At 39.0% G+C, this 21,533-nt stretch overlaps 1 protein-coding gene across 1 annotated transcript in view; it reads right to left on the bottom strand.

The window, feature by feature from the left end:
• Positions 1-2,429: 2,429 nt before the first annotated feature.
• ALPK2 (alpha kinase 2) overlaps positions 2,430-21,533 on the bottom strand; it is an 81,922-nt gene continuing 62,818 nt past the window's right edge. Inside the window, exons 9-10 of the mRNA XM_087927417.1 lie at positions 15,400-15,448; positions 2,430-7,020 (exon numbers count right to left, since the gene is read on the bottom strand). Coding sequence (XP_087783543.1) covers positions 6,804-7,020; positions 15,400-15,448 — 266 coding nt within the window. The 3' untranslated portion in view covers positions 2,430-6,803. The remainder of the gene's footprint in view (positions 7,021-15,399; positions 15,449-21,533) is intronic.

Raw genomic sequence — 21,533 nt, 5'->3', positions numbered from 1 at the left:
CAAGATGGTGGCACCCAAGCAAAGTAGGCCCTACGGCCCGGTACAAAATGATCCATGGACTGGTACCGGTCCGGGGCCTGGTGGTTGGGGACCCCTGCTCTAGGACAGTGGTGACTAACTTTTTTGGGCTCCCGTGCCAATAATTGTGCGCACGCTTGTCTGCTCGTGCTCACGTGCCATCACCCAGAAGGCAATATGCGCAGCCCCCCCATGTATCCTGCGCATGCACGTGCAACCCGTGCAACCCGCGCTACATGCTTCTGTGCATGCACAACCTCTCTGCATGCATGACCCACTCTGTGTGCATGCATGTGTACATGACCCCCACACACACATGCTGCACACTTCTGTGCATGCACATCTCCTGTGTGCTGCCGCACCCCCATGCATGCGTGCCAGATACTCGACAATCAGCGGGCAGGTGGGCAGATGGGCAGGTGGCACACGCACATGCACAGTAGACCTTTTCTGGGCAAGTGCTCGCATGCTGGCAGTAATGGTTCTGCATGCTACTTCTGGCATGCGTGCCATAGGTTCACCACCACGACTCTAGGATATTTTATTTGAATTAAATTGATTCCTTTGAGTCATGTTCAATTCTTGGCAGCTCACTGGACATATTTGTTACTTTCTTTGGCAACAATTCAGAAGTAGTTTGTCATTGTCTTCTTCCAAGCTGTTCCTGATCTAGTCTATAGCCCAATTATCATCCAGGCCTGACCTGTTTAGCTTCCAGCTCAAACAAGATCAACCAGATATTGATATTTGCTGTGGATTCTTTGAATTAAAAAACAATTTTAATGAAGAAGCTATAAATGGAAAGTTAGTGTCCTTCAAAGCAAAGTGTTGTAATGGTATGTGCAAAAGACTTTGGGAGACAAAATGAAGAGGTGGTGTCTAGGGAACAATCAGTTAAGAGACAATGTCACCAACAGCTGGGTAGTGGATAAGGCAAAAGACTGAGAAGAAATTCTCCCTAGTTTCTTGAGCTGTAAAGGAGATGGTAGGAGAATTGCATTTTCAGCCTTACAAGATTCTGTTAATGTGGCTTTTACATTAAAATAGAGATCAAATTTCCTGTCTGGTCTACCTGGTAAGGCTGACAGTTATTCTCAGGGTCAATGCTACCTTCAAAAAAAAGTGCCTATGGGATTATTTTTCACCTAAAGTAAACTGAAAATGGCTAAGGATAAGTTGTAGATGTTATCTAAGGGAAAGACATATATGTCATAATGCTTTACTTAGAATTATGCACCATCTTTCCAAGAAAAAAAGACAAAACTAAGATTGTATTTTGGGATTCTGGGATAGAGGTGGTAACTTCATGTCTTGTGAATAGAAAGGGGAAGAAAGCGAGAATAAAACTTAAACTGTTACAAGATGCAAGAATAAGAGGAGGATTTGCTTTGCCCAATTGGGAATTATATTACCAGGCGACGAGTTTGATGTGGGTAAAGGAGTGGATATCACTAAGGAATACTAGACCATTGAATTTAGAAGGACATGACTTGCTGTTAGGGTGGCATGCCTTCCTCTGGTATAAGGGAACTAAAACGCAGGGGTATTTTAGAAGACATTATAAACTGGGAAAAGATAAAAAAGCAATATTATCTAAAAATTCCACTATGGTTATCTACTATTGAAGTTTTTTCCTATCCAATAATATATAAAAAGGAACAAACAGTTAGATATGGTGAGATGTTTAATGAAAAGGGTGAACTTAAATCTATGCAAGTGTTGGAAGAACAAAGTGTAAAACTGAATTGGTTTTGATATTTGCAAATGCAATCTAGATTTGATAAAAATGTTAAAATAAAAGGTATCTATGATAAGTTGACCGACTTAGATAAAATCTTGACAGATACTGATGAAAAAGTAATTTTAAAACTTTATAGACATTTGCTGGAGTTTAAATTAGAGGAAGAACAAGTTAAAGAAACAATGATTGGGTGGGGGGAAAATTTTGGTCTCAAAATTATAAAATGACAATGCAAACTGCATATAAAGAAAATTTGTATAAGATGTTTTACAGGTGGCACTTACCCCCAATGAGAATTGCGAGAATGTTCAAGAATAAATTGGATAAATGTTGAAAATGTCATCAGATACCTGGTTCATATTACCATATGTGGTGGACATGCTCAGATGCAAAAAGATATTGGACTATAATCCACACAAGGTTGGAAAAAATGATAAAACAACACATAGACTTTAAAGCTGAGATATTCTTATTGGGAATTATACCGGAAATATACAGTAAAGAATTGAAATATTTGATTGTAAATGTTTTAACAGCAGCTAGAATTGTATTTGCTAAGAATTGGAAAAATGAAAAAATACCTATGCAGGAGGAAATTATTAAGAAAATCATGGACTGTGCCGAAATGAGTAAATTGACATTTGAAATTAGAGAACAAGAAGACAAACAATTTTATATGATATGGGATTTATTTTATCAATGGTTAGATAAAAAGACATGGTAAAGAAATAGATTAGGAAGCTTTACAATAAAAGTTAATAGATTGATATAGAATACAATATAAAATATATAACCATTGGATGAATGTATAAGATTAAACTATAATGAAATTTAGAATATCTCGTATAGAATGATGGAAAAATAGTTTAGTCAAATTAATGATTAATAATTGATATTACATAAGCACATGTTAGATTGATAAGGTGAGAATTTTTACAACTTGTGAGTACTGGTAAAAAAAAGGATAGCACAAAAGATTTGTAACTAACTGACACACTGTATGTATATAATTGAAAGATGGTTTTATGTTTTTATGTTTTGTTTGTATGTTTGTTGTAAAAAATAAAAACTTTACAAAAAAAATGAATTGTGCACCATCTTTCCAAGAAAAAAAAGACAAAACTAAGATGGTATTTTGGGATTCTGGGATAGAGGTGGTAACTTCATGTCTTGTGAATAGACAGAATCATAAACATGGCAATGGCTTTGTAAGAATTTCATGTCCACATTCTCCAGCTTCCAGTGTGCCCTCTCACAAAAGTTGGGAACTCTTGGTATACGCGATACCTAGAAGATTGAATGCATTTTTGTACAAATAGCAGTGAATGTTGTGAATGTCGTTTAATTAATTGGTAGGGAAGAGATAACAACACTGAGTGGAACTCTGAATATTTTTGAGACACAGCAACACAGAGTTGCACCAATGGGACGCAATCCAGAAATCTCAGGAGGGTAGTGTAGATTGGAAAACCAAATAAAAATACATCAAGAAGGAGAATATTTCATAACTTTTATATGTTAACAAGAAGAGTACACAGATACAGACATGTAAGTATCAGGAGTCAAGCTCGACTTGAGAAAATCACTATAATTTAATGGATATTTTTGATACTATGGAGAACTTTCTTAGTGTGGATATGTCTGGTTCATATACCTCAATCATTCATCAAATGGAGCAACATTTTAAATACCTGGTTCAAGATTAATCATTACTGGAAATTAAATAGTGAGCAATATACAAAGTATCACCATTCACATTTTGAAAAGGGTTTGAATTGCTTAGAGTGACTTGGATCAGAAATCTGTCCATTTAGGCACTCTGCAAATGGCATCAGTTGCAGTCAGGAATAATTGTAGATCCAGAGACAATTTCTTCATCAGTATTGTAAATTTCTCCATATAATATAATTGATATCCCTATTTTAACTGAATCATTTTACTGCAGGCACATTTTCACTCAATCATAACTAGGATCTGTGCCTCAGTTGCTTTGATGAATGATTTCTTCTTATTTCCAAACCTTATAATCATTTTTGTATGATTATAAGAAGAAATCATGCATCATGCCTCTTAATATAAGATTTTGCAAGTCAAGTACCCTCATATGATGCATTTTGAGCACCTTAGTTTTTAATATATACATTTTAATTTGCACATTTTTAAGACTGCCCATTGCATCACAGCATTCAAAAATTATAGGCATGTATTATATAATCATGTCCCAACTAGCTAATTATTTTCTTGCATCTTTTAAATTACTCATAATTACAGTCCTCAGACTCATTATATTTTGTGACTTACTTAGATATTCAAAAACAAAAGGAGGAAAAAGCCCACAAAAACAAACATTTCATGTATTAATAAAATCTAGTCTTACATACATATACTTTTTATAATTGTATAATGACATTATCAACATTTAAATATTTTAACAATAGAAAAATAGTTACTTAAACATATAACTTATAAAGGCAGTCTACATTTCTAAAATTATTCCAGTCCGATTGCTGGCTATACAGCATTTGTTCAGGTTTAGAAACAGAAAGGAATTTGTTAGGCCACTGATGGGGAGGGAACCAAAAGAATCAAGATGGCAGCTAAATCTCTCCAGTTAAAGCCCTGCCCCTTTTTTATCTGTGATGCATATAATAAGTGGGGGGGCTATAATTACCCAGTCATGGGTGCCATTTTAACTTTTTGATCTCCATCTACAGATATTCTGAGACATTGCGGTGCCTTTCCCGCAATGTTAAGATATGGGGAGTTCAACTCCCAGAATTCCTTAGCCCACATGAAATAACACATTTTAAAGTTGTTGAGACTGAGAAACATGGAGCCATTGTATAATTACCGAGAAGGGGTATTTTTCTAACCTTCTTGCATCAACCATTTTGTGTTCATCAAAGCAAGTGATGTCCATTGTGGTTCACCTCCTGTTAATTGAAAAGTACATAAGCATCTACAAAAGCCAATCAACCATCCAATAGAAAATTAAAAGGTGCTTTAGATATATTTTAGTGTGTGCTTTATAGTACCACAAATCAAATGAATCAGTGTTGCTTTTAGAATACCATTATATTCAACAATTACTTGAATTCATCTGTTTTGTCCTGCACGCATACTTGTTCAATGTTGAAATAATTATCATTTTAAACCTGCAGACATACAGATATTAAAACAGCTTTACATTGACATCTGTTTCTCTGCACATCTTTATACTTCTGAATAGCTGATTTAGTACATTCTAATAATAATTGCTATAGCTACAGTTGTAGCTACAGCTACAGTTGATAAGTTCAGATAGGTTTATTACCCTACATTCACAAATGAAATATTTTACTATGTCTTACTTAAGACTTTTCTGAAACTAATCAATATGATGACTGAATCTAGTTTAATATTTATTTTACAAAAAACAACTGCTTTAAATATCAGAATGACTGACTGAATTTAATAATGAATTTGTTATCAAAGGCCATTAAATTAATGTATGCAGAGGAAACAGAAAATATTGGTAGTCTTGCCTCATATAAAGTGAAATCCTAATTAATTGGATGAAAGAATTTACAGTAACAAGTATTACTGTGCAAACCATTAAGAAAGAACAAAAACAGAGATGGTTAATATCAAAGATATACTGTATTTAACAGATGTAGTAAAATGATTTAGTCTCTTTTGAAAACAATTTAGTCTCTTTTGAGATCTGGGAAGAGTCGAAATGATGCGATATTTCTACGCTGATGTAGAAATTTCCTTTGAAGTAGAAATCTCCTTCTCATCCTAAAATATAGAAACTCCATGTTTTACAGCATGTCTAGCAAGGCAAGGAGGATGTTGGTTTCATATGTTGGTTGTCAGCATCTTAGAAGTTTCTGGTTTCTGACACAAAACAGGATATCAGATTGAACGGAATTTCTGTTGGGTCTAATGGGATCTCAAAGTAGTTGTTTTTTTCTAAATGGCAATTGAATTTTCTTGGTGTTTTCTTTGAAAACATTTCACTTCTCATCCAAGAAGCTTCTTCAGTTCAGAGAACTGAAATTTCAAGATTTCAAAAGAAAACATTAAGAAAGCCAAGCTGCCTTTGGGGGAAAAAAATACCTTTGGGACAACCATGATCTGGAAAAAAATACCTTTGGGACAACCATGATCTGGATGATTGAGAATCTCCATAGTCAGATCTAATGGGATTTACAGCATAGTTACTGCAGACATATTTTCTTCTGTGCAGCTGTTCCTACAGCTGTTGTTCTTTTTCTCTTTTCTTCATTTACATACTTGCCAGCAATTAGATAGGAAGCGTCTGGACCTACTAAATCTTACTATGCTACATTAAAGCTAGTCACAGCATCTGCAGACACCAGGACTTGTATCCTAGGAAGTCAGGGATATGAAGTTACAAAGGACAGATCCTGGAAGGTTACTCTAGCTGCCATCTGAGGTCACTGCCAACATTAGGACTCTATAAAATAACATGATCGTGGTCATGAGTTCCATGCAGCTCTCAGATCACCCGAAGATTACCACTCTGTGTTTTATAAATACAATAATTACATATTTGACATAGCTCTCAATTCCAAGTAGTGCAAAAATCAAACAAAATGCATATGAACTCCAGAGTTATATTCCTCTTCTACATACATTTTCTTTCAATCTTTTATGTTACTCAGTGAGGCAAGCATTTAGAAAAAGCAGTAGCCGAAGATATAGCAAATCTACAAGAAGAAAAACGTGGAATATATTTATCACAAGTGTTCTGGAACAAACTACATGTATGTCTCTGGTTTCGTAGCAGCTGACTTATATGGAAGGAATCCATTAAATTCAATTTTCCCCAAGTTTAGCGCCTCCACCAAGAGAGGTGGTGTAAATCTTCTCTGGTCTATTTATGCAATCCACCCACATGCTGCAAAGGTTGCTTGGAAGAAGGGCCATTGTTGGCACATTGCAGAAAAATAACAAAACAAAATCAAAATAGATTTCCAAAGATGTCCTGTGGCAAAGATAAAAGTCATAAATATTTCCTTGGGGAAAAACTACAATCTCATGTTTTTTTGGAAGTCTGCGCATTGACCAATCTTTTCTTTGCCATAGTGGGATTGGATTGCACCTTGATTCGGGAGACTGCAGACTTCTTCTGTTTCACACCAACGCTTTGAAGGGGTTTCAGTCCTAACATCTCACAGTATTTGTTGCACAGGTGGAGAGCCTTAAACTGGTCGATAAATGAGATGGAGCAATTGCCTTTGAAACCTTTGTACCTACAAAAGGAGAGACAAGAATAAATGGATTTAAATCCTCTAGCTTCATGTATTTTTTAAATAAATAATTCCCACTAAAATGCTTAATCTTCCTAGATTGAAATGACAAAAATGTGTGTTCTCTGCATTCACCCATATAAGCCATTGCTGGTATCACCCTAGTGAAAAAGAATGCCATCAACTTTATCCTCAAGAAAATGGTGTTGTGTCATTGCAAGTACAATGAGTGTTGTCCTCTTATTGGGGCTACAACAGAGGTGGGCAATTACTTTTCCGAAGTGGGGGGGGTGTCATATGAGAAGCTTGGACTGTTGTGGGGAGCCAAACCAATAGGGTGGTGAAGTTGCAGAGGCCTCCACGAATACACGTACATACATTGGGGAAAAAATAAAATAAAAATAAAAAACAATTACTACCAACCTGCCTTTCATCGATACTGCATGAGTCAAAAAGAGGGCTGTGAAAATATTTACAGATCTCTCACATCCCGGACATAAACTGTTTCAACTCCTATCCTCAAAACGACGCTATAGAGCACTGCACACCAGAACAACCAGACACAAGGACAGTTTTTTCCCAAACGCCATCACTCTGCTAAACAAACAATTCCCTCAACACTGTCCAACTATTTACAAAATCTGCACTATTACTATTAATCTTCTCATCACTCCTTATCACCCATCCCCTCCCACTTGTGACTGTATGACTGTAATTTTGTCACTTGTATCCTTACAATCTATATTGACTGTTTCCTAGTATGATTTGATTGCTTATTGTACCCTATGACTCTCATTAAGTGTTGTACCTTATGATTCTTGACTCTTCATGAATGTATCTTTTCTTTTATGTATACTGAGAGCATTTGCACCAAGACAATTTCTTTGTGTATCCAATCACACTTGGCCAATAAAGAATTCTATTCTATTCTATTCTATTCTATTCTATTCTATTCTATTCTATTCTATTCTATTCTATTCTAAAATCAATTCACATGGGCAAAACAGGACAGCCAAAGGGCTGAGTGTGGCCCAGGAGTCATAAAATGCCCAGGTCTGGGCTAGAGTAAAAGAAAAAATCAGCAATACATTTGACAAAGAGACTAACCAAAGGCAGTTGTTTCCTATTTTATCATTGTCTACAGTAAATGATGATGTGTCTAAAATCTGGTTGCAGAGAAACCAATCATTGATAATATGGTGGGCTTTTTAGGGTGTATGTGTGTGTATGGTGTGTGGTTGTGTGTTATAAGGTCTGCTTTTCATTTCCTTCTTATCCTTGAGTTTCCTTAAGTTTCCTTAAGTTTATGTATGGCTGCATATAAGCTGGTTATTCGAAGTTGGTCTGTAATTCATAAAAACGTAAATATTGAAAATATGCCACTTTTTAAAAATGCAACATCAACCTTTTGGGAGTATTGTTTTTCAGTACGAGTAGTCCAGAGGTGGTATTCAGCAGGTTCTAACCAGTTCTGGAGAACCGGTAGCGGAAATTTTGAGTAGTTTGGAGAACTGGCAAATACCACTTCTGACTGGAGATTTTACAATATCCTTCCCCGCCACGACCAGCAAGCCACGTCCACAGAACCAGTAATAAAAATTTTTGAATCCCACCACTGAAGTAGTCCCCAACTTACAACAGTTCATTTAGTGACCATTCAAAGTTACAACGCCCCTGAAAAAAATGACTTATGACCAGGAGTGGGATTCAAAAATCCCAGCAACCAGTTTGTTGGGTGGCGTGGCCTACCGGAACATCCTGTTTTCAGTTTCTTGGACTCCAGATCCTGGGGGATGCCATTTTCACCCTCCCAAGGGTCCAGAGGCTTCCTCTGGGCCTCTGGGAGGGCAAAAACAGCATCTCCTGGGCTCTGGAGGCCCACTGGAAGCCGGAAACAGGCCCATCTCACGACTTCCGGTTTTCCTGGGAGGGCCATTTTTTATCCTTCCTAAGGGTCCAGAGGCCTCCCCTGGGCTCTGGAGGCCCTTTGGAAGCTGGAAACAGGACTGCTTCCAGACTTCCAGAAATCTCATTTCCCCCCGCCTCCCAGAGCTTCCGTGCAGACCCTGCACTTACCTCCATTGAAAACAGGCCACATGGAGACTCTTGGGAGAGGTGGGGGGGGATGGGTAGGGCCAGCCAGTCGGTTGAAATACCGGTTCGGCAAATGAGATGTAACTTTAACATCTGGTTCGCCTGAACCAGTCCAAACCGGTAGAATCCCATCCCTGCTTATGACCATTTTTCACACTTATGACCATTGCAGCATCCCTATGACCATGTGATCAAAATTCAGATGCTTGACAGCTTTTTCATATTCATGATGGTTGCAGTATCCCGAGCTTGTATGTGTGAGATCACCCTTTTGTGACTTTCTGACAAGTAACAACTATATTACTAATTTAAGAACTTCAGTGATTTACTTAACAACTGTGGCAAGAAAAGTCATAAAAAGGGGCAAAACTCACTTAACAAATGTCTCGTTTAGCAACAGAAATTTGGGGCTCAATTTGGTGGTACCTGTATTGCTGTAAAATTCCAGAGTTCAGCATTATTCTTCCAAGCCACACTAACCGACTTACATATATAACTAACAGTGGCATCTCATTTTTATCTTGGTTAATTTTTCACTCAACCATTTCCCTTTTCCAAAAGAAGAAGTCTTTATTCAAGTATTGTGGTGAATGTTGTAAAAAACAACAACAATAACCCTAAACCATCCAGGATTTGTGAAGAAGAAATATGGCCACTCACGTTTTTCCAAGATGAAGCTAAATCGTACTGAAATTGGGAAATCTTTTTTTGTTTGCTCTTTCCCTCCCCCACTTTTTCGCACACCTTCCAGGAGTGGACTTCAAAAATTTTAGCAAAGGGTTCTCTGCCCACTTGCTGGGTGGGCGTGGCCATGGTGGGTGTGGCCTAGTCAGCCTCCTGCACCATGGTGGGAGGGGACGTTTTTGCCCTCCCCGGGCTCCGGAGGCTTTCCTCGAGCCTCTGGGAGGGTGAAAACAGCTTTCCTGGTCTCCGGAGCCTCTATGGAAGTCGGAAATAGGCCCATTTCCGTCCTTCCCAAACTTCCGGGAGGCTTGTTTGTCACCTACTCCGAGCCTCTATGTGTGCCTTGCACTTGCCCTGCATCCAAAATGGGCCATGTGGGGACTCCTGGGCGGGGCAGGGCGGGGCGGAGTGGGTGGGGCCAGCCAGGAGTGGGATTTGGGGCTTCTCCAAACTGCACAAAATCTGGTTTTTGAAGCATGTGTAGTAAAAAGAAGATAAAGGGTCAATAATATTAGGATTAAAGAATGTGAATTGAACTTCAAAGTGATTGACTGACCACCAACATAAAAGAAATGGCTTGAGGTAGTTTGGAGAGAATGAAGGAGGTTGAAGCGAAGGGGAAGATGGAAAGAGATGATGAAATTTTGGAAAAAAGAGACGTGAGAAATTTGAAGAACAAAAGACAGTGTGAAGTTGTTGGCCATCTATGGAGATGGCTGAAGCAAGGCTTGCTATAATAGACCATTATGAAGAAGCATATTAACTAATTATGGCAGTGGACACACATTTGAGGACTCGTTCCAGAATACAACATAAAGAATAAGCTACAGGAAAGCAGATTCTCAATGAGCATTAAGAAAAAACCTTCCAAGTGGTAAATAATTCAATATTGGAACCAGTTCTACAGAGAAATGGTAGCCTTCCCTTCACTTGATGTGTTGGACATTCATCAGTCAAGAGCTTTCATTTAGATTACAGCATTAAGCAGTGAGTTAGATACGGTGATCTACATGAGCTATTTTGAAATGACCTCTTCTCTTACATAACTTTCACATCTGCCCTGTTTTCAGTTGGCCCTTGCAAGAATCCATCTGTTTAGACTTAGCGGAGTGAACTTCATTAGTTATTCGGTTAACAAAGGTTGATTTCCCAACACTTGGGAACACTCGGTGCTCAGTGTTTTAACTACTTTTTGTTGAAAAGGGGAGAAAGTATGCCCTCTGCTGGAAAGAAACTTCCAGGATCTTCAGCAATGGCCAATGCTGAAAGCCTCAGATCGGAAAGTTGGGAAATACACATCTACTAAATCCATCTGAGTTCGAAAGATAACATTCAAACGAGGCATTTCCATTTATATTAGAAACATTCCAATAAACTATACCAGTCCTCAAAGCAATTTAAAAGGCATCCACAGATAACAGGTGAAATAGACTAAATCTAAATTTAAATTAACAAAAGCAAATATTTTACTCCTGCATATGAATTGCAGGAGTCTACCTCTGCTGGCCCAGGAGGAAAGGAAAAAAATATGTACATCAATGGCATAAAAATATTTGCATTCAACAACTACCAACAAAGAATTGACAGCTGGCAGTCAATGAACTGTTAATAAGAACCCTTCCAAACACATCTTTCTTTATAACAGTAGGCGTTGATTGCATGGAGGAGATACCCATAATGCTTCCAGTTCAGGGCTTTCAAACTTGCAGCCCGTGGGTCGGAAGCATCACATGCTGGCCACACCCATGCCCAGTTTAGCAAAGGGGGGGAAATCCAAATACATCACGTGACCCCATTGTAACAATGTGAGTTTGACACCCCTGTTCTAGTTCATTAGCTGGAATGCTTTGATTCTCTGAGGTAGCCTTCTAAATGTGTTAAGTACAACTCCGGATATACCTCACCATTAGCAATGCTAATGGTCTCTGATTGCTTGATTTGTAAGTCAACAATGGACATAGGTTTCCCAACAATATTTTAGATCAGGGGTCCCCAACTCCCTGTCTGTGGACCAGAACTGGGCCGGGGGATGCTAGAAATCGGGCCATGCAAACAAGTTAGGACAACCTGTGGGATGCAGGCAGCACACAAAACCAGGCCCATCTCTTTCCACGGAAGGTTGGGGGCCACTGCTCTAGAGAGTTCTAAAAGTAAAATCCAAATCCTTTTACGTAAGTAACAACCATTGCTTGATTAGCACAACATACAAAACAAAGACACATCTAAACTCCATTTCCTTGCCATTTCCACACCTAAGCTCAGTGTCTATGGAGATTCTCAGTCATCCAGGTCATAGTTGTCCCAAAGGTGCTTTTTCAAGAGGCCACCGGACTTTTCTTGTTCTGTCAGATCTGAAGAAGCTTCTTGGATGAGAAAATGTCTTCAAAGAAAAACAAGAAAGTCCAGTTGCCTCTTTAAAAAAGCACTTTTGGGACTATAAATGAGCTCAAAAAGATGCCACAACAGTCATAAGTGTGAAAAATGGTTATAAGTCACTTTTTTCAGTGCCACTGTAACTTTGAATGGCTACTAAATGAACTATTTTAAGTTGAGAGCTAAATGCATAGACAGATAGATTATACAGAATAGATGAAAGATAGACAGACACACAGACAGACAAGTAGAAGATAGATAGATAGATAGATAGATAGATAGATAGATAGATAGATAGATAGATAGATAGATAGATAGATAGATAGATAGATAGATAGATAGATAGATAGATAGATAGATAGACGGATGGATGATAGGTAGGTAGGTAGGTAGATAGGCAGACAGATAATAGGTGTTTGTGTGTGAGAGAGAGAGAATGAGAGAGAGGGAGAGAGAAAGAGAGAGAGAAAGATTTGAGGGGGAAAAATGAGCCAACAAAAGTTTGCTTCTACAATCATTTTCTGCATTCCCAGAATACTCCTGTTTCTTTAGGAAGAGATTAATAGCCTCTGGTTAATGCTGGGAATGACATACAGAATATTAATTAGAGTAATTTTCTATGATATGCTTATTGGAAACGTATAACATCAGGGACAGGAAAATAAATATTCATGCATTATTCATAATGCTTTTGGTATGTCTGTGAATAATATGGTAAGATACTATATATAGTTCTTTAAAGATACCAGCATGGAAATGAGTCAAGGCATTTCCAGGTATCCATGGTGAAACAGCACGTTCTATGGGTTTCAGAGCTGTGTCATATGTTTCACTTTGTCATTGTGGCTTTCTGAACTCCATCAAGGTCACTGGTGATTTATCGGTGCTGCTATGGTTAAGATGGTAAACTGGGAATGGAGAAGTCATAGAATTGTAAGGTTGGAAGGGACCATGCAGGTCTTCTAATCCAACCCACTGCCCAAGGCAGGAATTCTTGTACCATCTTGGACAAATGGTTGTCCAATCTTTTCTTGAAAACCTCCAACAATGGAGCATCCACAAAGCTGCTCCACTGCTTGACTGGACCTGATTTTGTTTTGGCAATTTTTGCAGCAGCTGTTAAACAAATACTACGGTTGTTACCTGAGCACGGTGGTCATTAAGCAAATGTGGTGGTTGTTAAATAAATCAAGTTTCCTCAATGGGGATGGTTTTTTAATTTTTTTTTTTGCCAGAAACTGGAAGTAAATTGTAGAAACCAACCAACCAAAAATAAAAATCACACATTACAGTCCTGTGACCACTAAAGGTGAGCCAGTTGCCAAGTGCCCAAAATATGATCATGTGACCACGAGTGCGTGTGGCCATGGTAACTTTGAAATGGGTCAGCAGTAGCTCTTGGGGGGAGGACTCTTGGAGGTGAGGGTCTTCAAAGGATCATTAAGCGTGTTCTTTCAGTTTCCATCCAGCAAGGATGAGTTTCTTGTGACTTCTCTACAACATCCTTTGAACCTTCCTTCTGGTTGTTTGAAAGGCAATATTACTGCCATTGCAGATCGTTTCAAAGAATACTCCTATCTTCTATGTCCTGAAATTAGTTTTGTCCTTTAAATCTTCCCTGTTTTCTTATCACAGTTTGTAAGGCTGCTGCTCAGTGGTGGGATTCACTTTTTTTTTACTGCCGGTTCTGTGACCGTGGCTTGGTGGGCGTGGCAGGGGAAGGATACTGTAAAATCTCCAGTCAGAGGTGGCATTTGCCGGTTCTCCGAATTATTCAAAATTTCCACTACTGGTTCTCCAGAACTGGTCAGAACCTGCTGAATACCACCTCTGCTGCTGCTGAATCTACAATTATACAGTAATGGCAGAGACCTCAATGTAAGTTTCCAATTGATAAAATAGTTGATGAAATTGTTTAGCAAGTACACAAGACAATCTTTACAGTCAGAGGGAAAAAAATCAACTATTTTTTCCCTTGAACATGTCTGACTCTTTATCAAAATTGATCAAGAAGCCTGCTTTAATACCCCAATTTTCAAAAAGAATATCTGTTTTTCATTACAATTATCATTTATCAACCAATTAAAACAAATCTGAACAGCTGTATAGATGTGAAATGTTATTCACTCTGTAAATTTACCCCCCAAATAATGTATAATAAATATAAGACATCAGAAACTATGATTAAATTGAAGGTTGAATACATTTTCCCACATCCCCATCATGGTGCGTATTCAGATTTTCAATGCACCAAGAAAACATTGCCACAATTTAAGTTTAGCCATGATTTAGGCCTTTATTGATCAAGTGTATGTAAGGGCCCCATAATCTGATGGTCAGAAAGATATTCGCTTATTTTCAATGAATTCAAAAAGTGTTTTGGTGGATTTAAGTTCAGACTGTTTTGTACATTCATTCCATTACAGTTTATGACCAGAGGTGGTATTCAGCAGGTTCTGACCAGTTCTGGAGAACTGGTAGCAGAAAATTTGAGTAGTTTGGAGAACCAGCAAATACTACCTCTGACTGGCTATCTATTCTCTGCCTCCCAAGTCCCAGCTGATCGGCTCGGTCTTCTTTTGTTGCCCTGCACAGGAGAACGGAGCTGGGAAGCAGATTAGCGGAGTGGGGAGGAGATTTTGCAATATTCTTCCCCGCCACAAGGCCACACCCACCAAGCCACACCCACCAAGCCACACCACGCCCACCAAGCCACGCCCACAGAACCGGTAGTAAAAAAAAATGAATCCCACCACTGCTTATGACCAAGGGTTTGGGTCTGTGCTGGGCTTCACATTATACATATGTTCTTGATTTTTGCATGCTTCTAAGCATTGTAGAATTCATTCTTGGATTATGAATTCAGTCAAATAATAAAACGAATTATTTTGGTTCTCTTTTTCATTGTCTTCCAAGGAAGCCTGCCAATTAAGTTACTTATCATTTCAATTAGCAGAAGTATGAATCTGTAAGAGAAATATAAACTCTCTTTGTGATGTGTGTATCATTACCCCCTTCCAGAAGATTTAACTTTCACCATCCATCCCATTACCATTTTATCAACTGGTAGTTGATAGGAAAAGCTGGGTGAGATTTTGCCTGCTATTAAGAGCTGGGATACGAAATGGATGCTGTAACCTTTCATTTTGCAGTCTGCACACCATCACAAGACTGATGCCCAACTCACAAAGCAGACCTGGGAGAAATGTGCTTTTTTTTTTTTTCACTCACCCTTTGGCCGGTGTTGCTATGCCAACGTCAGTTAGTTTCATTCCTACACCTGAAAAAAACAAACAGCAAGCCAGCATTACCACAAAGTAGATCTGGTAAAGAAACATTTAATATATCAATGTCATTTTAGTGGTTTTGCTACTGAACACAGATGCTATCCATCGCTTTTTATATATGATATATCAGTTGTCTCAAATATTTAATTTCTCCAGGGCAAGCAATTTGTTTTGCTCTCAGTTTAGTGCTTGGCTGAAAAAAAAAGCATGGAAGATGCATTACTTGGGGCGAAAAACAGGAGCCGTATAAGTTATAGTTTTGGAGACTGGTGTACATCTACCTTGTTCTATACGTCCTGTCCTGGATTTTATGGAGGTGTTTTATGATTTGTGATGGCTGGATGCACTGAATAGTTTCCTTGCAATCTTATTTATAACTTTGGGAGCAAATCCATGTCTGTTTGAAGACTACTGTCATGTTTTACGTACTCAATATCTTTTATTTAAGGTCCTACTGTCTAAAGCTGCTACTGAACCCAGTTTCCATGCAGTGTTGGCACTTCTACAGCTTTGGCCTCCAACCTTTGCTGCTTCTGGGATCTAAGCAGGTCCTTGACTAACGTATTTTTGCTGAAACTGTATGATCGCTATCTCCATTGTCCTTATCTTTATGTTCATGCATATATTGGTTTTTCAATATGTGCTCAAAGTAGTGTCAGCTTTGGAAGGCATATTTTATTTAGAAGCTCAAAGCTGCCACATTTTAGTGCCTGGGAATTTGAGAGGGGGGATTTCATAGAGTGGTAGAAAGTTAGACTCAACAACATTCTTCTCATAAAGTCAAGGATAAGTTAACCTGCACCTGGAAAGGAGTGTCTGAAGGAATGTTGGGATGATGGTTGATTGGGCCATGTGATGGGTGCAGGGGATGGGTTTGTGAATGTCAACTGGGAAGGGAAAACCAGGTACTCTCAGATTTGGGTTTTCCTAGATGTGCCAATATGATTTCTTCAATAAATCCTTACTTACTTTGTTTTGAGTGCTGAATGAAAATGGGGAGTTTCATTCACGCTGACAAGTAGCTTAAGACAAGAAAATGATGAAGTGGTTAGTCTCAAAAGCATAGCCCTCTCACAGTGCCATGACTATGTCACAAAGTCTCCAAAATACCAGAATGAAGGACAGAAAGTATGAGACCACTGCAGACAAGAGAGGCAAGGTGGAGAAGCAAGGAATAGATAAGCAGAAGAAAAAACTAGGGCAGGTTTGGTTCCATAGCCCACCAACAAGACATAGCAGTTGCGCTACTGCTTGTTTCACAATAGGTAAGAAGGGAATTAACAAAGGACCATCTTGAATTTAATGCATTATATTAAGCCACTCTAGGAATCTATCCCAAACTCATTCGCAGAATTTATTTCCATGTAAGCATGTATAACACTGCCGTGTGGTTTATTGCACACTATTTACAAACTGCCCCGAGGAAACAGTTTGGAAGTGCAGGATCCCATTTCTAACAAACAATTGGCACATGTAAACTTGTTAGGTTCTTGGTTAGGTTCTTAGGTATTCTTGAAGACATTTCATTACCAGGCTAGGAAACATTATCAGTGGATGGAAGAGAGGAATTTACTGGTTGTTTAAGTAGGCCTGCTGGTTTCAGTTGGGATGTGTGTTTTTTTTTTCTTGATGATTTTATGATCACAACATTGATTCCTCTCCAATTCTTTATCTGATTCTTTGGGTTTTAGTTGCTAAAGAGGATGCATTCTAGATTTATTTGTGAGAAATATCTGCAAGAAAACAACTCTCTGGCATAAGGAAACCAAAAACAACATGATGAATTACTCAAATTACTTTCTTTATTGCTGTTTGCCTGTAGATAGGAATCTTGCCAGACTGTGTAATCTATATATATATATATAAAAGCGAAAGACCACTCATGCATCATCACAAAATCTCCAGAGCTATAAAGCCTACAAACTTGAAATTTGGCACTCCTCAGCATCAGAGTGTGTTAATAATAATATACAAAATACTAATGCTCTGATGGTTGTTTTGAAAAATTCTTTCTTAGTGACCACCAGAGCATTAGTATTTTGTAGATTATTATTAACACACTCTGATGCTGAGGAGTTCTACTCCCCCTCCCCATCTGAAAAAAAATCTGTTCCAAATGCAAAACACAAGCAGAGGAGAGGAGTTTCAGTTTCATAGCAGCAACCACCTTTAGTCCAGAACAGTTGAGCTGAGCCACACCCAGGCTCCTTGCTGTCTCCTTCTTGCTCACACAGTAAATACTGCTTCACTTTCCAAACAGCCCTCAACTCTCTCACACACTGACAGGATGCTAGCCCAATGAATACCAATGAATGCTGATAGGCAGAGGCAGAATTTTTTTCTTTATTTCCTTCCCCCAAAACTAAGCCCGATCACATAGTTTCGTAGCAAAGCACGGGTGTCCAGCTAGTTATCCAATAAATGCTGTGAAGAATTAGAGAGGATATTTTCTGGGTCTTTTTCTGCATAACAATAACTCAACATTGATTTGTCTCTTCACTCCTTCATCCTACAACTCAGCACTAGATTCCATGACAAAATAACCCGGCTCCGAGGAGACTAAGAACTTGACATTCAACTCTGAGCTACACATCTTCTCTGCCACTGAAAACATTTAAACCTCTTGATAGACTTCCACCCTCATGATAAGTGATGCTAGAGTAAACAGAAGACTCATTCTCACATCTCCTAAACCAGGAACATCCAAAGCACAGAGAATGGTGGATTCTGTATCTCTACCACTTCAATATATTGGCTACACATAACTGTTCTGACCCATGCCCCTTTCCAACAAATCAAACACAACCCAAAGGGAACAGAAACCTTGTAATGCTTTTACAAAACAATTAGCTGTGATAAACACATGCCTTGCCAAACTGTGCGAAACTTGCCAAAAGATAACAGACAAGAAATAATCTGAAAAATAAGAATCTTCAAATACAAACTCAGGATACTGAAATGTCCATGAGGCTGTAGTTTCAAAACGTCTTTGCCTTCTGCAAAGAAGGTTAGTTTCATAGCTGGCTTTTATCTTCTTGAAGGTGGGGGGGCATTCCCTTGCAGCCTTACTCCCGAGTTGCCCGTGCTGTTGTAACTGCTCTTTCATATGAGCAATCCTGCATGCATGCACACTTGGCACAGGCTCCTCGGGAACCTCCTCATCACTGCTGCCAGCCCCCACAATCTCTGAAGGCAGATGGTCCTGGCCCCTCATCTGAGTCCTCGCTCTCCTCAGCCGCCCGCACCTGCAGCCAGCTAACCACAACAATAACATTGAAAAAAAGGTGAAGGTAATGGAGTCCCTATGAGTTTTACTCTGGTAGTTATAACCAACTTTAGGAGGTGGTGCTCATCTCTGTTTCTTTAAGCCACTGAGCCAGCACTGTCCGAAGATGTTTCCACAGTCATGTGGCCAGTATGACATCATGCCGCAGAGCAAAACGTACATGGAAACATGGAGCACTGTTACCTTCCCATCAAAGTAGTAATTTTTATCTACTTGCATTTACGTCTTTTCGAACTGCTAGGTGGGCAGAAGCTGGGGTATGTGACAGGAACTCACTCTGTCACATGGTGCTAGGATTCAAACTACCGGAGTATACACCTTCCTTGGTGTCTTTTAAGCCATTGAGCCACAGCGCCTCTCACACATAACATGGAATTGACACTTACATTTATACATGCCAACATTCTCTAACTGGCAGCCTTCCATCCCCTCTTGGATTACAAAACATTGATTGTTTTATACAATAATCACTAGCGGACTGAAAATTAGTTGCAATTTATCTCCAATCCATCTTAATTAGAAATGGCCAGTGGAAAGGTGTGATTCAGTCGTAGATTGGTTCCATTTCCTGTTAAAATATGAGTAAAACTAATATCTCCATGACCATATCCCCTAATTGTTTCAAGGAATTAACAGAGGAATAACAAGTGAGCTGAAATTCACAATGCATATCTAATATAAGCACACATTATATTACAACATTTGATCCGGTTTTCAGTCTATTTCTAGCAGGGGCATAATTTAGGAATCGCTGCATTTGTTATATTGGTTTCAATGTAGTAGTGTGAGAGTGAATATGTGACACAGTAGGCAGCTAATTGATTCCTTTCCTTTGCCAATAAAGTAGGCAACACATTCTGAATGTTGTTACAAACTTGAGTGGGTCTAAGTAAAGGAAATATCCAACTATCTTGAGGAAAGGTGTCTATTTCTATGTAGGTGGTTTTCTATTTGCAGACCTCAAACCCTGGATAGACAAATGAAAAGGTAACTTGATAGCAGTCATCAGATTTTCCGATTCTGTTGGCCATTTCAGTCAGGCCATAGGATGGCATACCAGGGAAATCAGCCAAGGAGCCTCATTGCACTAACAGATCAGAGCAGTCCAAATGAGCTTCATGACTATAAAGAATGTTTTTTGGCCTAATAGCATCTATTTATTTATTTTTGTCAATTGCTTACAATAGGTATAAGTAAAAACATAGTTATGAATACATGGATTCATATAAGAAAAATAAAAATATATAAAAGAAACAATAGGACAGGGAGGGTAGGCACGTTGGTGCACTTATGCACGCCCCCTACAGACCTCTTAGGAAAGGGGTGAGGTCAATAGTAGACAGTCTAAGGTTAAAGTTTTTGGGGTTTGGGGAAAAAAACACAGAGTCAGGTAGAGTATTCTAGACATTGACCACTCTGTTGCTGAAGTCATATTTCCTGCAATCAAGTTTGGTGCAGTTAACCTTGAGTTTGTATCTATTGTTTGCTCTTTTGTTTTTGTGGTTGAAGCTGAAATATTCATTGATTGGTAGGACATTGCAATGTATGATTTTATATACTATACTTAGATCGGACTGAAGGCGGTGTAGTTCTAGGTTTTCTAGGTCTAGAATTTCGAGTCTGGTGGCATAAAGTATTTTGCAACGAGTAGAGGAGTGGAGAACTCTTCTTGTGAAATATTTCTGGACTTTCTCAACTGTGCTAATATCAGATACGTAATGTGGGTCCCAGACTGATGAGCTGTATTCGAGTATTGGTCTAGCAAATGCTTTGTATGCTCTAGTTAGTAGTGTAATATTATCAGAGAAAAAGCTACATAAGATTAGGTTAACAACTCTTAACGCCTTTTTGGTTATGTAGTTACAGTGGGCTCTATTTCCCCATATTTTCACAATACTCCATCTCTTGTGACCTGGTAAGGTTGTGTGTGTGCAGTGTGTGTGTGTGTGTGTGTGTGTGTGTGTGTGTGTGTGTGTTCACAGCTTATGTTACTATGGGCTGATTTTGTCCCACTACAGACCACCGACCATTTCTGAAGGGCAAATAGAATATGGGATGAGATCTTCTACTGGTACTTAGTGCATCAAGAAGGCAGGCCCTAACCTGTCTTTTCCTGCTATATCAAAACGAATGTTTTCTGATTTGTTGGCTCAGTGGGTGTTATCCAGTTTGGCCGTGTCCTAACTTTCATTGTAACCAAGACCTCCATGCCAGCTGGTTACTATGCTTAGAGCAGGGGTCCCCCACCCCTGGGCCACATGAGTAGTGGGGAAGCAATGCCTGCATGAAGCTTCACTTGCGTGAGTGGAGGGTGCACATACCTGCTGCTCGAACTAATGGAGTTGTACACATGCACATGCACTGCCTCCCTCCCCCCTCCTCTCTCTCTCTCTCTTTCTCTCTCTCTCTCTCTCTCTCTCTCTCACACACACACACACACACCCAACCCCAGGCTACCAAGTGTTCTGTCCCAAACCCTTTTCCAATAAGACAAACAATAACCAAAGGGAACAGAAACCTTTTAATGATTCTTACGAATCCCCAGTTAAAAGGCTGCTGCAAACTAATTAACTTTGATAAACACAAACCTTGCCAAAACTGTGCAAGACTTCTAAGAATCACAGATAAGAAATATTTTACAACACAAGAATCTTCAAATACCAAATTAAGATACTGGAATGTCCACGAGGCTGAGTTTCAAAACGTCTTTGCTTCCTGCAAAGAATGTTCGCTTCACAGCTGGCTTTTATTTTCTTGAAGGAGGGTCCATTCCCTTGCAGCCTTACTTCCGA

The sequence above is a fragment of the Pseudonaja textilis genome, chromosome 2 (assembly GCF_049901715.1).
Source record: "Pseudonaja textilis isolate UNSWEBS1 chromosome 2, rPseTex1.2, whole genome shotgun sequence".
Taxonomy (NCBI): domain Eukaryota; kingdom Metazoa; phylum Chordata; class Lepidosauria; order Squamata; family Elapidae; genus Pseudonaja; species Pseudonaja textilis.
Note: the sequence above shows the minus strand (reverse complement) of the source record. Positions and strands in the feature narration are given on the sequence as shown.